This window comes from Phasianus colchicus, chromosome 1, assembly GCF_987193195.1.
Source record: "Phasianus colchicus chromosome 1, bPhaCol1.hap1.1, whole genome shotgun sequence".
In the NCBI taxonomy this organism is placed as follows: domain Eukaryota; kingdom Metazoa; phylum Chordata; class Aves; order Galliformes; family Phasianidae; genus Phasianus; species Phasianus colchicus.
In genome coordinates this window covers 144,471,220-144,490,275 of record NC_143436.1, presented here as the reverse complement: position 1 = coordinate 144,490,275, position 19,056 = coordinate 144,471,220, and the positions used below count along the sequence as shown (strand labels likewise).

The window sequence follows — 19,056 nt, the reverse complement described above, 5'->3', positions numbered from 1 at the left end:
AATTGCTTATAAACCACATTTGAAAACTAGCATGGAAAGTTCATTAAGACTGAATAAGTTACTCAGCTGAGCAGATAGGGAGTCTGAAATGACCACTAGACTCTTCCTGTTAGGGACACTTCAGAACAAAGACATGATAAAATGAAGTACGAGAAATACAATAGTAAAAAAGGAATGGACAATTTCCTCTTTTTCTTTTTTTCTTTTTTTTCTTTTTTTTTTTTTAATCTCTAAATATCAAGATAATAGGTAGAGGCCAAGAGAGTGCTATCACACAGTTCTCCAGACTGAGGCACAGTTTGGTCCTTGTTGCCCTTTCTGAGAAACAAATACCTTCATAAACATACAGACAGCACCCACAATCCTATTGTCTGAAAGCACGTGACTAAATATGTAACATGTCAGTGTCATTTCTGTGGTATTGTCTATTTTTTTTTTCCTTGTAAGATTGGTTTTATTGTTCACAAGCGACAAACTTAAAGTGTTGATGGTGTTTCTCATGATATGAGCCAAGGCTTCAATTTTATGTTTTTGATTTTGTCTAGGTTCATGTAGAAGAAAGTACAGTATACAGAGATCAAGGCAAGGCACCTTCAATCTATCAATTTGGTGAGGATATTATCCTAGGAAGCTGGGTAGAGGTACGTACTGGAATATCAGTGAGATACATAGGACTGGATTTTGCATGCTTAGCTAAAAATAAAAATAAACTTTTGTAATATGTCCAGTTGTAAAACTTTTTTTTTTTTAAAACACCAGAAAAACTATAATTTTTAACTACTCTTTGCATTGGTGCTGCAGAAAAGAACACAACAACATCCTTGCCCATGCTTTGCTAAGTAGGTGTGGAAATCAGCCAAAAATAACAATGGCATTAAATTCAGTTCCTTAAAAACAGAAAAGGATTATATTCAAAATGGATATAGGTAGCGCAATTCTGGTTAGTCTTAACTGTTTTTTTTATTGGTGGTGGTAGTTTTTCAAACAATGAAGCTTTAGTAGATGAAAAATGAGCCTTAATTCAGGCCTACAAGGCCTACAAAATTCTTTGGACCCACTTTCCCAAAAATGAGTGGGTCTTGCTCGCTGGGCAAGGCAAATGTTACCATTACCAGTAAGCCTGTGATATGTATAAAACACACACACAAAAAGAAACTATAGGGGGATGCCAAACACTCATTTCAGAAAACTTCCCATTGGTTGTGTTTGACACTCTTCCCTCCACTATAATGCCAACCTCAGAAGCACAGTATCTGTTACTAGAGAGTATTCACATTGATCAGCATTGTAAGCCAGAGACAACGATCCTATTCTTTATAGATATAATTTGTAATTATAGATTTTTGAAGGCTTCCTGATTCCCTGATTACTTTCAAAACTAAGCCACCGGCAACACTTAAAGTTATAGAGAAACACAATCCCTGCAAAAGGTCACAGACAGTGGAGCGAGCAGCCTTATAAAAAAGGGAAGAAGAGAAATCCATAATAGCACAGGTTACAGCATCTACCTAGAAATTACTTGATTATTTGTGTGCTACAAAATAGAACTTAAACACATGGATTTTGCTGAAACTGGACTCAAAAAGGGATTATGGGTAATCGTCAGCAGGCAAGGTATCAAGTGTACTTGTGAAGTATGTCATTCACATGAAGTGTCACAGTCACAGAAAAGATATTAAAAAGGCATTCCAATATCTGGTAGGGCATTCCATGGTCTGAGTTTAGCTGGTTCATCCAGGTGTCTTCTCATTGTGGGTGGAGCTACACGTTGAGCTTTATCCGCTTGCAATGATTCAGTTCAGAACCAGCCACGTGCCAGGATGCCATTTGCTGCGAGCTGATCCACAGACACTGCAGAAGGGAAGTCTGGCAAGGATAAATTGCTCAACTGCACTCGGGACTCAGTAAGTCACAACACCTGTGAGGATCTGGCTATGTCGTCTTACTCTTGTTAACTGGTGGTTTGCCGCCATTCATTATTGCAGACGCACTTGTGCTTTTACTTGGAGTTACCCCAGCCTTTGGCACTGTTTCTCCAATATCATGCAAAGATGGTTCTCGATACATGGCAACTGGAAGGAGAAAAGAAAGAAAGAAACATTTTTAAGAACATGTCTAATTTAAGAACATATCTCAAACAGGATTATCTACAGTAACTAGTAGGTTTTTTTGCCCCATCCCTGGAGGCATTCAAGGCCAGGCTGGATGGGCTGGATGTGGCTCTGGGCAGCCTGATCTGGTGGTTGGCGACCCTGCACAAAGCAGGGGGGTTGAAATTCAATGATCATTGTGGTCCTTTTCAACCCAGGCCATCCTATGATTCTATGATTCTATGATTCTAATATACTTCATGTTTCTCTTGCATGATGGGAAACTATTTATTTTCACAGCTACTTTGCATAACTCATATCTTTGCTTGACCCTCTGAACTTCCCACTTCTACCATATCTGTCTTAAAAACAGCAGGAAACTGTATGCTCACCTGTTAAAAGGAACTACTGAAACCTCAGAAATTAGAAAATAAAGTTATGTATTTATATGAGACAGACACAAAAATATGCATATATTCTTATATACTCATTTTATGTATAATCTTTAAAAAAAGTATTTTACAATTTTTTAGAAGTAAAATATGAGTTGTCTGGATGCAAGCACCTTTTTTTTTAGCCCTACATTGCAAGACTGGGCTTGAGACCAGCTAAGAAAAATTATTTGTACACGTGGATCCCAAGTCCAAGGAGCATGGTTATAACCTCTTCAGGTTGTAGCTGAAGAAGTGTTTGGGACTGTTCTGCAGAGTCCACATGAAATTTGGGGGTCTGGTTCTTCCTTTTCAAAAAAGTATGCAGTACACACTAAGCTACACTGAATGCAGTGCAGAAAGCTCCAAACTAAACTACTAACTGAATTTTTAGATGAATTAAAAGTTTGCCCCTGTGTTTCATTCCCTATGTAACCAGTTTAAATCCTTTGAGGGAAATATATGTGTTCAATTACACAGTTCCAGCTTCCTTAATGATTAATGCTCTTGGATAATTCAATTCCATTTTCCATGTCAGTGATTCAGGTAATATTTCCACTTACATCTAACTTCAGTAGCCTTTATTTATATCAGAGCAGTGTTAAAAGAGATATCAAAGCAGTCAAAGGAATTAATCACCACACTGACTTTGGGTTTCGCTCTGTGCTGCCACAGAGAGCACAAATCTTTAATCACTTCGCTTATTAAAGTGGGAGGCAGGAGCATCAAAGTATTGGCACTGGTCTTCAGTAGTGTGGGGTTTCATAAGAAAAATGGAATTTGAGAAGTAATCAAATACTTGTTCTAACATTTCCAGTAACATAATCTAAATCCTTTTATGGCCTATGAAAGTCTGAAATTAATGATCTTCTCTGGAGTATCTAAGGCTGATTATGATTTTTGTCTTCAGGGTGAGACCCCAGAAATATGTTAGGAACACTTTTCTTTGCTGCTTAACAAAGAACTTGATGAAGTAGCACCATGACCTACAAAAATATTAAGTCAAATAGTATGAGATAAAACTACAAGGAGATATATATCAGAGGTGTAATATTTTAAAATTCTCATAAACAATGTAAAAAACTTATTCCTATGCCTGGCCTAGATATTTTGAAACCATTTGAGTCCAAACATTAATGGAAATGGTTGTTTCCTCTCTAACAAATTGATGTTTACTTTAAAAATGCACTGGGTCTGGCTTACATCAGAAGTGTTGAAAGTTTGTGAAAATACAAAAAACATTCTGAAATGACGGAAGAAAAAAGGCATCATCCTGAGTTAAAGTTAAAAATAGTATTGTTCAGAGTTTCAGAATAAAGGAGCAATCTAACATTAATAAACTCATCCCCTAATCAAAACTTCTAAAGTCAAAATAATTAAAAAAAAAAAAAAGAAAAAAGAAAATAAAAGAACTGGACTGTTAATTAAAGTATTATTAGTGTGGGAATTTAGATGCTAAGTAAGTAGGTAATTTTTAGAATTAAAAACTGAGGCTATACGTAGCAATTATCTCAGTGAAATTTGGAGTGCTGACAGAACAGGACACAAAAAGTGATGTAGGTTAGAGGTGGCCTGCAGAATAAATAGATAAGATCATAAATAGATCAATCATAATCCAGGAGAAAAGCAAATGTGTTTTCCAAGGAATGTGAGACATCATTTTAGTGTGTAAGGTTAGTACAGCTTTCATTTGCATCTACCTCGCTTCAGTTGTCAACTTACACAAGTTATGTATATTACATCTACTGGCTAAGTAATCAAGTATGATCTGTTTTATAAACAGACTGTTGTGTTTTGCATTAAAAAGCTTTTACCTTGAAATACACTTCATCCATTCCATTTATAACTCTGAATTATCCCACAATGTCCATTTTTTCATTCTGATTGGAAGACTCACAACACTTTTTTGCTGCTAGCAAGAGAATATCTTAAAGGTGACAGAATACATATCCACAAAAGATTTCTTTTCTTGTAAAATGACCTCCTAATCCCTTCAAAGAATGTTTTTAGATATGCCCTTTCTAGCATCATTATGCCTAAGCACAAAACTGCTCCATGAATCCTGGGGACTGTCATTTGGAACGGCTTCTGTGCATGGAACACACATTCATAAAGGTTATTTTAGAAAGTATTCCCTTTTCTTTTCCTGAGATTTATAGGAAGATCTGCCAGTGATGGACTGCATCTCACCTTCCAATGGCTTGGGTAGAAAATGAGCTGCTGGTTTTGTTTTCTTGACTCTGTTTCCTTTCATGACCTGCCCTTCCTTGTTCAGACCTAAGAACCAGGCCCTTCCGGACTCCTGTTGTCTGTAGAGCATGGATGAGTAGATTACATAATAATTTTCAAAAACAGACTCCTTGAATTTGCACTCCGGTGTAAAAAGTTCCTGTGGGAGGAAAAGTAAACGTTAAGCGGTATCTCTGAAGTGCTGCTTCTGTTTTAACAATCCACAAACACCTTTACATTAGTTTAATGTATGACTTATAGTAAGGTTCCGTTTTGAGACCAGAAAATCTATCTTCCTATAGCTGACCTCCAGGTGAAGTTATTTCACCTCTCACCACTTCTCTTCTCCATCTTGCAACAAGGATAGCATATTTTGAAAGTACAGAAGAGACACAACCATAAAAACACTTAAAAATACAGGCATAATTATTCTCATGTTTTTCTGAAAGATTATCCTTGTTTTTCTTGAATTAGAATGTCTGTGCTAAAAAAAAAAACCACAAACATTGATGATAAAACTATTTTTCAGTTGTAACATGCTTGGTAGATTTAATAAAAGCAATAAACTTCCTCTATGTATGTTTTACAATAGTTAATATATACTGCTTAAAAATAGCTGTTAATAATATATTTAAAAATATATAATTTCCTAGAGTAGGCATGGTTTGAAACACCGTAGGAAAGTGCTGTTTTGATATGCAAATTCCTATACAAATAATGTTATTCCTATTGACTTTTTCATCGTTCATCTCATTATTGCTTATGTTTCCAGACGTCACATTCACTGAACCCTTTATTAAGGTTAACTTGAGCACAAACTTCTAGAACCCAGCAGCCAAATTAGTTTGATTTTAAATAATACAAATAAATAGTAATAAAAGTGTGAACATATATTGAGCACTTTACCTGAGTCCTTTAGAAAAATAAACAGCTAATAAAATTACCTTTTCTTTTCAAAGGTGAAAAAAAAAATTGCACTTTTTATGATGACAAAATAGAATTATGTGTGAATGTAGATAATTTTCAGTCTTTGGACTGTCTGTTGAAACCTGTGAATGATAATCCTATCAAAATAGGAGGAGGTGGAAGCAGGAAAGTGGAAGGCGACTTCACAAATCCCTTAGCCCTGAATCCGCTTTTCCTTTTTGCACTTATATTTCCTTCAGTTACTTCTCCTAAGAATTAAAATTCTGGAAATATCATCTATTCACACTCTTCCATTCAAATTAATTTGGTTTGTTTGTTTCTTTTTTTCTTTTTTTGTTTCTTTTTACTACTGGCCCAGTACAATACTGAGCTAACTCTCAGTAGTTGTTTTCTGGGTCTCTTATCTCAGACCCAGATGACTCTGTATTGTAAGGATTTCACAGCTGTTTTTGTCTCAACAGGTTTCCTTTCTGGAAAACAATGTCCTTAAAGACACAGATCCCCGTAAGGGAAAGCAGAGATGGAAATACTTTTCTGTATCTGTACTACGCATCACTCCATGTACCAAGAAGTTTTCTTCTTATGATAAGGGGCATACAGTATTCATATTGTTATGGCTTACACTATAACTTGTAAACAAAGCTATCTTACCTTATGCCAGGTATACTATTAGTTTTCTCAACTATGGAGTACTTTTTAGCATCAAATAAAAAGAATTGATGTATCTTCTTCAAAAACATATTAACAGCAGTTATTGCAGCAGCCAGAAAATAACCTGGAAACCTGCCTTAAATCAGGTGGTTTTCTCTGTGTGAGCAAATACGCTTAGTATCTCCACGTCAGACTCATTTACAGATGCAGAAGAAATTCTCTGATGTGTGCAATGGCCATTTTTTTGCACCACCACTTCTTTACCACCTATGTGTCCAGCTATATTTATATATGCATACAGAAATGCAAATACAGTCTGAACTAGAAGTGCTGAAAACTAACGAGAGGAAAATTCTTAATGGCAACTTCTCCTTTGCTACAGGGTTTTTCTCCTTCTGTTCCAAGATGTCTGCTGTTTGTGCTGCTCTCCTTCCTCTTATGCTGATTTCAAATCACAGCAGGGCTCAAGGAGACTCAAAGCCACAATGCAGGGTGGCAGGCTAGAGGGAATGCCTGCTGAACTCTTGCACAGGCATTTACATGCAAGTCGTGTTCCTCAGCTGTTGAAACAGCAGATGCTAATCAGGATTTGCCTACATTGCTTACAGAGATCTCCTCATTACCTGCTTCACTGCAAAAGCTACCCCCTGTGCTTCACACTGCATTTTACTTCCTTGTAAAGCTCAATTACCATAAACACTACTTAGCCAGTAGTCACTTCTTGCTATAAACAAAAGCTATTTGTCATTCTCAGCTCCTCTGTACTAGAGATGGGTGGTTGCCTGTGAGTGGTATTTCTGTGTTTTTCCAAATAATATCCATTAGGATACTTAAACAATATTCCTTAAAATAGTATGTCACCTTTGAATCAAACTCCTTCTTTTCTTTGGCATGTAAAACAGTTTCTCTGACAGTGCACAGGGGACAAAACTTCAGTTATTTTGCTCTACCAAGTCAAAACAAACAAACAAACAACAACAACAACAAAAACACCCTATTTCAATACAATTACTAGTCTATTGGATGTAGACTGATAGACAGGACAAACTGGAATCACTACCATCCCACAGTTATAAAAAGCAAAGTAATAGTCTGTTGGGCTTTTTTTGTTGGTTGTTGGTTGGTTGGTGGAATGATAGAATCCTGCCCCAAATTATTGTAGCTATCCTGTTCCAGATGGCTTGATGCTACAGCAACTTTGTTCAGGGTTTTCATTCATCCAGTATTAGGATGCAATTCTGCCCAGGATAAAGTTGGTCAAAAAGTAACTTAAATATATGCTACATTAAAGCATGCTAATTGTTCCAGTGTTGTGGAAAGTATTCATGAATACTAAGCACCTGTTGGTAACAGTACTGAAATATAGCCACTGATTCCTCTGAGAATTACTCTGGAAGGGGCTTCTGAAATAAGCACCTTCCAGGAGTGGAATATTTCTAACAATGATTTCTGCGGACAATGTCTTATATGGCTAAAAAGCTGTTAGCACCCATATTTTCTCCGGTAAAGCAGCCATGGCACCTAAAGCACTGCTTCTGCATGTACCTAGGCCAAATTTAGCTCTACATACCTAAATCTCAATCTAGTAATAATTCAGAAAGCGAGCATCATGGGCTAACCACTCTGCCTTTAAAAAATCATTTACATTTCATTTTATGTGAAGTCATTATTAGAGGAAAAGGCAGTTACATTTTGCCAGTCCAAAGAGCCTATTTGTTTAGAGGCAGAAGAAATATAAATCTTGAGAGATGTGGTTGACTTGAATCATTTAGATCTTCCCTTCAAGAATGACATCTTCAGTTTTAATTGCAGGACAATCTTTCCATTTTGTATTAGGAACTCTATGTACTGCAAAACCAGACATGACTTGCAAACAAGAACTTGTGCTCAGGGTATTTCTTCCAAGGTCAGTGCCCAGATTTAACATGTAATCTTACATAAAAGTTGGTTTACTTCTGTCAAAGCAACATCTGAAAAATAAAGTACATTCCAGATGCCAATTTCCAAAACCCCAGGATAGGTCTCTGGCTGTAAACTTCAATCATATACAGCTTCCTGGGTCCTAGGGAAGAGAAGGATGGATTAAATTGCACCTTGATGGGAAGAACTGTCACTTGGACATTTGTGCTAGCTTCCTAACAAGTTATTCTTAATGTGAATCATATTTGGCGATGTAATAATTCTCCTGGTAGCTGTGGAGTTAATAAGTATTATCATTCACAAGTTGTGGGTTCTCTCTTGGGATCAAAGTGTTTTACCATTGGGGAGTCCCTAGTTTTGGGGCTCCTACAAGTGTTGCCAAAACTTATCATTGTAGTATCATGACATAATATGTAGGTAACTCCACAAGTAATGCCTCCTATTTATTTCCACGGAAACTATAACTGAAACAAAGAATACAAAAAACATTATTTGATAGAGGAAATTCTCAGCTACAAAACACTATTTTTCAACATCATTACCACTATTAGCTATGCATTTTTGGCAGTGATGAACAAGACTCTGAACCAATGAAGGTAACCCACTGTTTCACAATTGCTGTAACAGCTTCATTGCTAGGAAACTGTTGCCCATACAGTCCATCTTTCATTGGCCCAAACAGATGGAAGTCAGAAGGCACAAAGTCTGGACTACACGATGAGGACAGTCCAGCCAAGACTGGCAATGTGCTTCACAGTCTTCACGTGGCTATGGGGTCTGGTCTTACATATTTCAAGAGAAAGGTTGCTTTCTTGCTAATGTCAATCTGGAAGTTTGAGTCTTCTGCTTCACATCACAATGTAACTGTCAGAGTTGATGGTTTTTCCATGTTCCAGGAAATCCAGAAGGATCATTCCTTTCATGTCCAAAAGACAGTGCACATTACTTCATCTGCTGAGGGCTGTGTCTTGAAATTTTTATTTGATGGGAAATTCACATTGCCACTCCATGAGCTGCTGTTTTGGCTACAGTTCATAGTGGTGACATCACATGTCGTCACTGGTAATGATGAAATTCAGGAAATTGTCACTTTTAGCTCCTTATTGTTTCAATAGGTCCTGACAGACTTGAATGTAGCTTTTCAGGTCTCTGACTGCAGGAAGTGACTGAGCCTGTTGCTGCCTTTGGAGGGTAGCAGGGGTAACACCTGCATGAAGTGGGAGATATGCTCAGCATGGTGGCAGAACTCAAAGAGGAGGTGAAGAGGTTTAGGAGCATCAGGGAGTGTGAGCAGGAGATGGGCTGATGGAGTAACTTCCTGCCATAACTATGAGAAGTGCACTGGGGTGATACATCCCAAATAGTGGTGGAATTCCCTGCTCTGTTGCTGTCAGGCAGAGAGAGGGAACATAAGAGATGGGGAGGAATGGAAACAGATCTCAGCTTGATGTTGCAAGAAATGCCTCTCACTATGTACCTCAATTCTCCAGGTGACCCTATGTAATAGGACTGAGGCTCTGGATCTCAAGGGATCCAGATGCGGTGGAAGGTTTACTCAAGAGATTGTCTACGATGAGGCAATTAGTTCCATGCCTCAAGACAGACTCCACCAAGAAGGAAAGAGTGGTAGTTGTCATAAATGACTCCTTACTGAGGGGAACACAAAGTCCCATATGTCAGACAGAACCTACCCATAGGAAAGTGTGCTGCTTTCCTGGTGACATTATTTAAAAACTTCCTGATCTGATTCGCTCCTCTGATTATTACCCTTTACTAATAGTTCAAGCTGGCAGCAATGAAGCTGCTGAAAGAAGCCTGAGGGCTATTAGAAGCATCTTTAGGTCATTGGGGCAGTTAGTCGATGGAGCAAGAGTACAGGTGGCATTTTCCTCTATGCCCTCAATGGTAGCGAGGCATACCAAGACCAGGAAAATCCATCTTATAAATATGTGGCTAAGAGGCTGGTGACACCACAAGAATTTTGGCCTTTTTGACCATGGAGAGTATTATTCAGCAGCAGGTCTGTCTGGAGGACTGGAGGCTTGACACTGTGACTCCTATCTTAGAATAATAGAATCACAAAATGTTTTGGGTTGGAAAGGACCTGTAAGATCATCTAGTTTCACCCCTCCTGCTATAGGCAGGGACATCTGCCTCTAAGATCAGGTTGCTCAAAGCTCCATCCAGCCTGGCCTTGAATGTTTCCAGGGATGGGACATCCACAACCTCCCTGGGCAACCTGTTCCACTGTCTCAGCATCCTCACAGTAAAAAATTTCTTCCTAAAATTAGTCTAAATGTACCCTCATCCAATTTAAAGGCATTTCCCCTCATTCTATCACTACTTTCCTTACAAAAACTCCCTCCTCATCTTTCCTGTAGGCCCCTTTCAGGTACTGGAAAGTCACTATAAGGCCCCTGGAGACTCCCATCTACAAGAAGGGTCATAAGGAGGATCTGCAGAACTACAGCCCTGTCAGCCTGACCTTGATGCTAGGGAAGGTTATGGAACTAATAATTCTGAGTGACATCACAAGGCATCTGCAGGACAACCAGGGGATCAGGCCCATCCATTATGGGCTCATGAAGGGTAGGTCCTTCTTGACCAACCTCATCTCCTATGACTGGGTGACCCACCTGGTGGATGAGGGAAAAGCTGCTGATAAAATCTACCAAGACTATCCCAAGACTACCTAGGTACCTAGACTTGTCCTCTACAACTATGTGAAAGGAGGTTGTGGTGAGGTGAGGATTGGCTCGGGTTGGATATTAAGAAAAACAATTTCTCTGAAAGAGTTATCAGACACTGCAATGGGACATCCAGGGAGGTGGTTGAGTCATCATCCCTGGAGATTTCCAAAAAATGTGTAGATGTGGTGCAAAAGAGTATGATTTAGTGAGCAATATTGGTGTTAGATGGATGGTTGAGCTAGATGATCTTAGAAGCATTTTCCAACCGTAATGATTCTATGATTCTGTGAATACTGTGAATTTTCTTTCTTAAAAAGAAATATATATATATACACATACATACATATATATATATATATAAAGTCACTCATTCTTCACTGTGAGGGTGGTGTGAGACAGTGGAGGAGTTGTAGAAGATGCCCGCTCCCTGGAGGTGGCCAGGCTGGATGGTCCAGTGGAAGGTGTCCCTGCTATAGCAGGGGGGTTGGAATCGGAGGATCTTAAAGGTCCCCTCCAATCCAAACATTCTATGATTCTGTGATTCTGTGAAAAACAAATCCCACAAAGCATAGCTTTTTCTATTACAGCAGTCAGCAAGAAGAAATAATTATATAGCTATGGACAAGACACCCATGCCATGAACCACAGAGTTAAGAATTAAAACCTAACATGAGCCAGCCATACAGCTTTGAGATATTATTTAATAATTACATGAACACCTTCTGCAATTTTGATCCATATGTATGTTCAATATGTAAATCAATAACAAATTGACAGGCCTGAACAAAATGTAACTTTCCAGTAAACACAATGAGGGACAACATCAGTCCCTGGCTCAATTACAGTTGTCTAAGAAGCCACAAGGAAATGGGGGAAATGGACTCCTATGAAAGTTGTCCATCCTGAACCTACAACCATTATTAGATTAGCTTTTTACACTGAAATACAGGAAATGAGGGTATCATTCTAGTTACAGCCATAGAAGATATACCCAGCAGTTCACCTCCTGAATTGTAGCCAGAAGCAAACAGGGAGGTATTGGATACTCTTGAAGGTGGGCACAATTGGACTTGGACAACAGCAAAAGCACAGCTGCAGGTGGAATGAGTTGCTCCGTGGTGCTAAGCAGAAAACACAGCAGTAAGACAAACTCAAAGAGGTTGCCAGGTGAGAAACAGCCAGTCTAATCAAGCACAATAAAAAATCCTGATTAGTGATATTTTTCAGAACTCAATACCAGTTTTAATCCTGTTTTAATCCTACCTATTATTTGCACTTTTAAGTCAGGGTAGTGAAACAAGACATCAGTGCTTTGAAAGTACAGATCTGCCCGATGGGAACAGCTTACCATTCATACAAATACAGGATATAAGTGAAAAAAACATCCCCAAAATGATTTCAGTATACTATTATTGGGTTATCAGACATTTTTGGTAAGAAGGATGACAAATGAGAGACTGGAGAAAGACAACACTAGTTTTGCAGATGCTTATGGCAAACTTCTGCAAAATGAGAAAAGCAGCACAGAGTATACACAGAGGTATTTTGGGCAGTGTTAGAGGAGGAAGTGACATTTTGATAGCAGATAATAAGGTTGGAAATGACTCATGAAGAAGGACCTTAAAATTAAAGAGAAGCAGACTGTGTTTAATGAGGAGAAGGCATTCAACAGAGAAGAGAAATACAGCTAAAATATTGAAGCTGGGAACTGTACTTTGTAGCAGCCTTCTGAAGTGAAACAGTGGGGGTGGTGTTGAATTTATCAGTGAAGGAGGGGAAGACACTGGATTAACCAAGGTGTGAAATGATGATACCCCAGACCACAGTTGCAGTACTGTAGAAGGGTATAAAGCCAAGCCATGGACACGTTCATACAACAAGAATGATGAGATTTGGAGGCTTCACCTGCTTATGAGAATTGGAAAATACCTGCATTGGTATGTCTCCGACTTTCTAAACATTGAATTAGATGAGTTAGGCTGTCATGCAAGATGTCTATTTGACAGATGTTTATATAAGAGAATAAAAGAGCTGCTCAGGAAACCCCATCAATACCACCAAATTTTTCCAGCTCTTAAGCTGGCCAAGACATACAGTTCAAAATCATCTTATTCAAGATCTCCTCTTCAAATGGCTGAAACTCCAGCAGTGTATGGTTAGATACTTTCTTGATAAAAGATAAATTGAAAAAACATTCTCTGTATTTTAGAAGATGCTGCTGATCTGGTCCTGAAAGTTCCCTAATACACACTTAGTTTTAAACATAGCAACAACAGCAAGTAAAGTTGGCAGAATTTTCTAAGTGCAAACTAACAGAGCAAGATATTGAGGAATGGGAACACTCCAGGAGACTTTAGATACTGCACTGTGAACTTTGCAGCACTATTACTAAAAAAGCTTCAAAATAAAAGGCAGTAATAGCTGAACCTGCCAATCTCACAAGCATACCATGAAAGAAGCAAATGCTCAGAAGTCTGTGCACACACATTTCAGTCTTTAGGCAGAAAATTTCCTTAACATATTCTAACAGAGTAGAACAGAGAACTCCAATGATGGGTTTTCAGAGCTAGGGTTGCTTCTGTTCTCTGTAAAATTCCTAATACGTGGATTTATCTATTTAAGTAAAGCAACACAAACTTGATATCTTGAAGAAAAGAAACAATGATCCTGCTGATTAAAGAATCATTGATAGTGCAGTAAAGACAAAAGTCTTTATCTATAATTCCTGTCTCCCATCTTGGATTTCTAAAAGACCCATCTGTGTGACTAGCACTGCTTTCTTTAAAAAAGCAAAAACATAACAAAAAAGAACCCCACAACTTCCAACTAAATTTAGGTGAAAAGTAATGTAAATCAATGTTCTTGCAAATATTAACACTTAGAAACAGTGGGCGAAAACCTCAGATTTTTCCCAGAGGTTTTTGGGAGTGCTCCTCCAAGAAGGCAAGGTGGCCAAAAGCCCAACTGAAGTGCCTATACCAACGCATGCAGCATGGGAGATAAGCAGGAGGAATTGGAAACTGTGGTGCAGTTTGAAAACTACAATCTTGTTGCTATCATGGAAACAAGGAGGGATGACTCACATAACTGAAATGCCATGACTGAGGGCTAAGGGATGGGTAAGGTAAAAACGTGGAGGAGATGCTCTCCATGTTAAGAAGTGGATTAATTGTGAAGAGCTGCCCCTGAAAAACAAGCATGAACAGATGGAGAATTTGTGGACTTCATTGCAGTCTTCCAGTACTTGAAGGGAGCTTACAAAAAAGGAGGGAGACTGACTTTTTGCTCTGTCTGGTAGTGATAGGACAAGTGGGAAGGGTTTTAAACTAAAAGAGGGGAGATTTAGGTTAGACATTAGGAAGAAATCTTTTACTCAGAGGGTGATGTGGCATTGGAACAGGTTGCTTAGAGATGTTGTGGATGCCCCATCTCTGGAAACATTCAAGGCTAGGTTGGATGAGATCCTGGGCAGCCTGATAGAATCAGGCCCAGCCAGCATGGGTTCATGAGAGGCAGGTTGTGCTTGACCAACCTCATCTCCTTCTATAACTGGGTGACTAGACTTGTAGATGAGGGAAAGGCTGTAGATGTAGTCTACCTAGACTTCAGCAAAGCCTTTGACATGGTCTCTCACAGGCTTCTTCTGGGGAAACTGGCTGCCCGTGGCCTGGACAGGTACATACTCCTTTGGGTAAGAAACTGGCTAGAGGGCTGTGCCCAGCGGGTGATGGTTAATGCAGTTAAGTCCAACTGGCGACCTGTTTCAAGTGGTGTCCTCCAGGGGTCGGTACTGGGGCCTATCTTGTTTAATATCTTTATTGATGACCTAGACGAGGGGATTGAGCGTACCGTCAGTAAATTTGCAGATGACACCAAGTTGGGAGGTGGTGTGGATCTGCCTGAGGGTAGGGAGGCCCTTCAGAGGGACTTAGATAAGCTGAATCACTGGGCTGGGGTGAATGGAATGAGGTTCAACAAGGCCAAGTGCTGGGTCCCCATGCAGCCCCATGCAGCATTATAGGCCCAGGGACGAGTGGCTGAATGACTGTGAAGAGGAAAGGGACCTGGGGGTGTTGGTTGATGCTTCGCTGAACATGAACCGACTGTGCCCAGGTGGCCAAAAGGGCCAGCGGCATCCTGGAAATAGTGTGGCCAGCAGGAGCAGGGAGGTGATCATCCCCCTCTACTCAGCACTGGTGAAGCCACATCTTGAGTACTGTGTTCAGTTTTGGGCCCCTCACTACAGGAAAGACATTGAGGCCCTGGAGCATGTCCAGAGAAGGGGAACGAAACTGGTGAGGGGTCTGGAGCACAAGTCTTATGAGGAGCGGCTGAGGGAGGTGGGATTGTTTAGTCTGGAGAAGAGGAGGCTCAGGGGAGACCTCATTGCACTCTACAACTTCCTGAAGGGAGGTTGTGGTGAAGTGGGGTTTGGCCTTTTCTCCCAGGCAACGAACAGGACCTGAGGAAATGGCCACAAGTTGTACCAGAGGAGATTTAGGTTAGACTTACTTAAGGAAGAACTTTTTCTCTCAGAGAGTGGTCAGGCACTGGAATGGCCTGCCCAGGGAGGTGGTGGAGTCACCGTCCCTGGAGGTGTTCAAGTGGCATCTGGATAAGGCGCTGTGAGATCTGATTTAGTAGCTTGTGGTAGCAGTGGTAATGTGAAGACGGTTGGACTAGATTTCCACACTAGGTTTCCAACCTTGTGATTCTATGATTCTATGACTCTATGAATGGTTAGCAGCTCTGCCCATAGCAGGGGCACTGGAACTAGATGATCTTTAATTTCTGCTTCAAGCTAAGACATTCTATGATTTTATGATTCTGTGAACTGGCATTCTAATTAAGCAGCGGTATGATTGGTAATATTAGTAACATAACAGTTCTATTATTCATCTACATTCATGAGTTTCTACAATAAGGCCACAAGGAACAGGCCCATAGCATGCACAGACTAGCAAAACTTTCTGTGTGTTAAAGATGGTATTGATTGCAGCCTGAATTTGGCTTCATCTTCTGTCCAGATTGGAACAGAAAGCAAAGCAGTTTGGATTACAAAGACTTCCCTGTTTCATAACAAAGAAATTGTTTTGCTTATGACCAGTAGTGATGATTGTATTAAAATATCATTGATTACAGGCAATAATGTCTTGTATGCAATACATTGCACATGGCCATTAATTTCATAAACTTACTACTTGCAAGACTAAACAATGATGTCAGATAAAAGTGTATTTTAAATAATAACTTGAAGAATGATCTCCACTTCCTACTTATAGAGACCAATAGAACTCTCTATCTCTCGTCTCCCCATCCGCATAGAATTAATATTATATCACAAGCAGTGCTAAGATATTTACATTCTTTTGATTGATACCTACATTTCAGAGTCGTCAACTCAGATATGGATGAAATAGAACAAGGTTTTCTTGATGTAAGTTCTTCTGTTACATGTTATTTAAAGTTGTACAGTTTGACTTCAAAAGTGAACTAATGTTTTTGAAATGAAGCCCATAATGCAGATCTGAATCATGAATCTCAAATTAAAAGTAAGCGAGAAAAGGTTGTTAAAATTCAAATATATCTGAAAGGACATTTAGGGGAGCACCCTCAAAAATTAATGCTAATTAATTTTTGGTGTCTATATGCCAAAAATTGAATACTTCAAGAGAACTGATAAAAAAGTGTTGCCTCACTTGAATAAGAGAAGCAAAATGAAAACTAATGATAAACCAAATTAGTAAATATCTGTTTATAATGGGCTGCAGCCCACCCACAGCTATCACACACTATAGCATGTGGCCAAACACAGCATCCTCCTTCATCCCCACAGACATAGAAAGTGTGAGGCAACATTATCTTTCTGCTTCAGTTCTGCTCTGAACTTTCACAGAAATGTCTACTCTCTTTCTTGAGAACAACCTTGGCTTTGAAGAACATGCAGCCAGAATCCTTGCACTAGTGAAATATCTTCTTTCTTTTTCCAAGAGTGTAATCTTCTCCCTGCATAATCCTCAGCACCTACCTTCCTTCAAAATTTAAATTTGGAGTAAAAATCTTTAAGGTTTCAGCTTAAACACCAGCCATTACTCCTTGTTGTATCAACACAAAAAGACATATTTTATCTCCTGTACAGCATCTGTGATTACAGAAATCCAGTATAAGTAAGACAGACACACACTCCCAGTCATGACTAAAAGAAATTGTGCGCATTGTAGGGAATATTTTCTTCTGCTGTTACAGAATATTTCAGAGAAGAGCATAAATAAACCAACTTGTCTTTCCCCAGGTTTTGAAATAATTTTATCCAGACACCTCAAACCTTATCTCAAACAACTCAAATGATATAAATCATCATGAAAACATGCAGAATTTTATAAGAACCAAGTACCAAAAAAATTCCCAAGGAGGATAATTGTTTCCCTATTGTTCCCATTAATGAAATCTCTGCTGTTCTGCAATATACCATAAGGCTGGATAAAGCAATCTGATTCTAGTTTCAGCCATTGCTTGACTAGTATATTATCAACATTAATTGTCTACTGTTGTGTAATGTCACTGGGCAGTACATTTTCATATACATAGTCTACCTTCTCAAGTATGATATTATGATGATTCCATAAGTATCTCCAAAGTAAACATAAATAGATGAGCAAATTCTGAGGTGTTTTGTAAGATATACTTCAGAATCTTTCAGTTCTATGTGTTCCTTCCAAAAGATGTGTGAATTTATGAAAGTTTTAAATGGGTGTAATTTACAGGCTGAGGAGCTAGAAAAAGTTGCAAGAACACTCAAATTATATGAAGTGGCCTACTTTACTGTACTGATTTTAATTTATTTCTTTTTCTTTACAGTTGTGAAATTGTTTTTCTGCTTGTAGTCTTCTTTTTATGATCGCTCAATGCATTAATTATTCCATGATTAAAGAATCAGCATTTTTAAAAGATAGTGGACAGCACGAGTACAAGTCAATTAGCTGAGGACAATTGTATGAGTTTCTTGCTGATGCTCCTTTGTCATCCTTTCAGATTTTTTACGTCTGTAAGGACAATGAGAGAAGCAGGCCCAGAGAAAACTCTACTTGAGGAGACAAAGCCATTCTGCAGCTGCCCACTGAAGGCTTGGAGGCAAAGAGACAACTTCCTCAGATGTTTGCTACTTAACTCTTGTTATGTAAAGTATGTATATTTTTCTCCTAAATACATATTTAGGAGCTGTCCAGCAGAACAGCCTCTTTCACTGTAGCTGTGTCTCACACAGAAAAAGTACCATAGGAGTGAAGTTTTCTATCTTTAACTAGATCACAAATGAATACAAACAAAAAATCCTGTTTTTCTTGCTAATATTTTGCAGTTAAACTTCAGAAAATATTTATATATATATACGTATCTCATGCATTTTCACTAATAGAAGAAAATATCTGTTTTCCCTTAATATACTTCATTTAGAGATCTAAAAAATATTTTCCTGTTCTTATTCAATTTTCACAGCATCTACATAGCTGTTATTTCAAGCATCCATTTTTAGAAGAACGTTAAAGTGCAGAGATTCAGAGACAAACATTCAAAAGCTGCACAGTGAATCAATACCAAAGACAAAATAAAATCCATTCTATCTCCTGTTTTAACTTAACAGTTAATGGGAAATAAAATGTCAGCCACTAAAAGGTATTTTTGGAATGGCATCATGCTGTTAACCAGTCAGAAGTGGTGAAAAGAAACAATTTAGACACTTTAGTATATATCAATACATGTTTAAAAAGCAGAAATTTAATGTACCTCATTAAATAGGAGATGATTATATGCAACTCGTAACATACACCCAGCAGTGATGCTTGTTTTTGTTCTGGATGGGTAACAGCAGGATGATTATGAATACATCCTGACGCTCTGATAAAATTCCTCTTTTAGCAACAAGCTTATGAAGGCTGATTATGAACAATGTGAATGTATAGAGTCAGGCAAAAATCATAAAAGGATAAAAATCAGAATGGTAGCAAAGGATTAGTGCTTTTTATTTGTTTCAGGGTTGCAACATATGCTGTAGATTTGAAGAAAAAAAAAAAAGGACATAGTTGTCTAAATGGCATTCATAACAACAACAAACAAAGCAAG

The 19,056-nt window shown here is 38.6% G+C and overlaps 1 protein-coding gene and 1 long non-coding RNA gene across 9 annotated transcripts in view; one reads left to right on the top strand and one right to left on the bottom strand.

Moving 5' to 3' along the window:
• Window positions 1-858: 858 nt before the first annotated feature.
• The window catches only part of FGF14 (fibroblast growth factor 14), a 382,652-nt gene continuing 364,454 nt past the window's right edge, over window positions 859-19,056 (bottom strand). For 3 of the 8 annotated variants that reach the window (XM_090139113.1, XM_090139025.1, XM_090139163.1), the window contains 2 exons: window positions 4,712-4,910; window positions 883-2,072 (listed from right to left, as the gene is read on the bottom strand). In XM_090139113.1, the coding sequence (XP_089995239.1) occupies window positions 1,933-2,072; window positions 4,712-4,910 (339 nt within the window). In that variant the 3' untranslated portion in view covers window positions 883-1,932. Of the gene's footprint in view, window positions 2,073-4,711; window positions 4,911-19,056 lie in introns of all 8 variants that reach the window. The other 5 variants (XM_031613733.2, XM_090138927.1, XM_031613734.2 and 2 more) reach the window with 5 other exon arrangements.
• LOC116242760 (uncharacterized) lies at window positions 10,878-18,627 on the top strand. The gene is made up of 3 exons (XR_004169813.2): window positions 10,878-10,992; window positions 17,971-18,120; window positions 18,433-18,627. It is a non-coding gene; the product is annotated as an uncharacterized LOC116242760 (long non-coding RNA).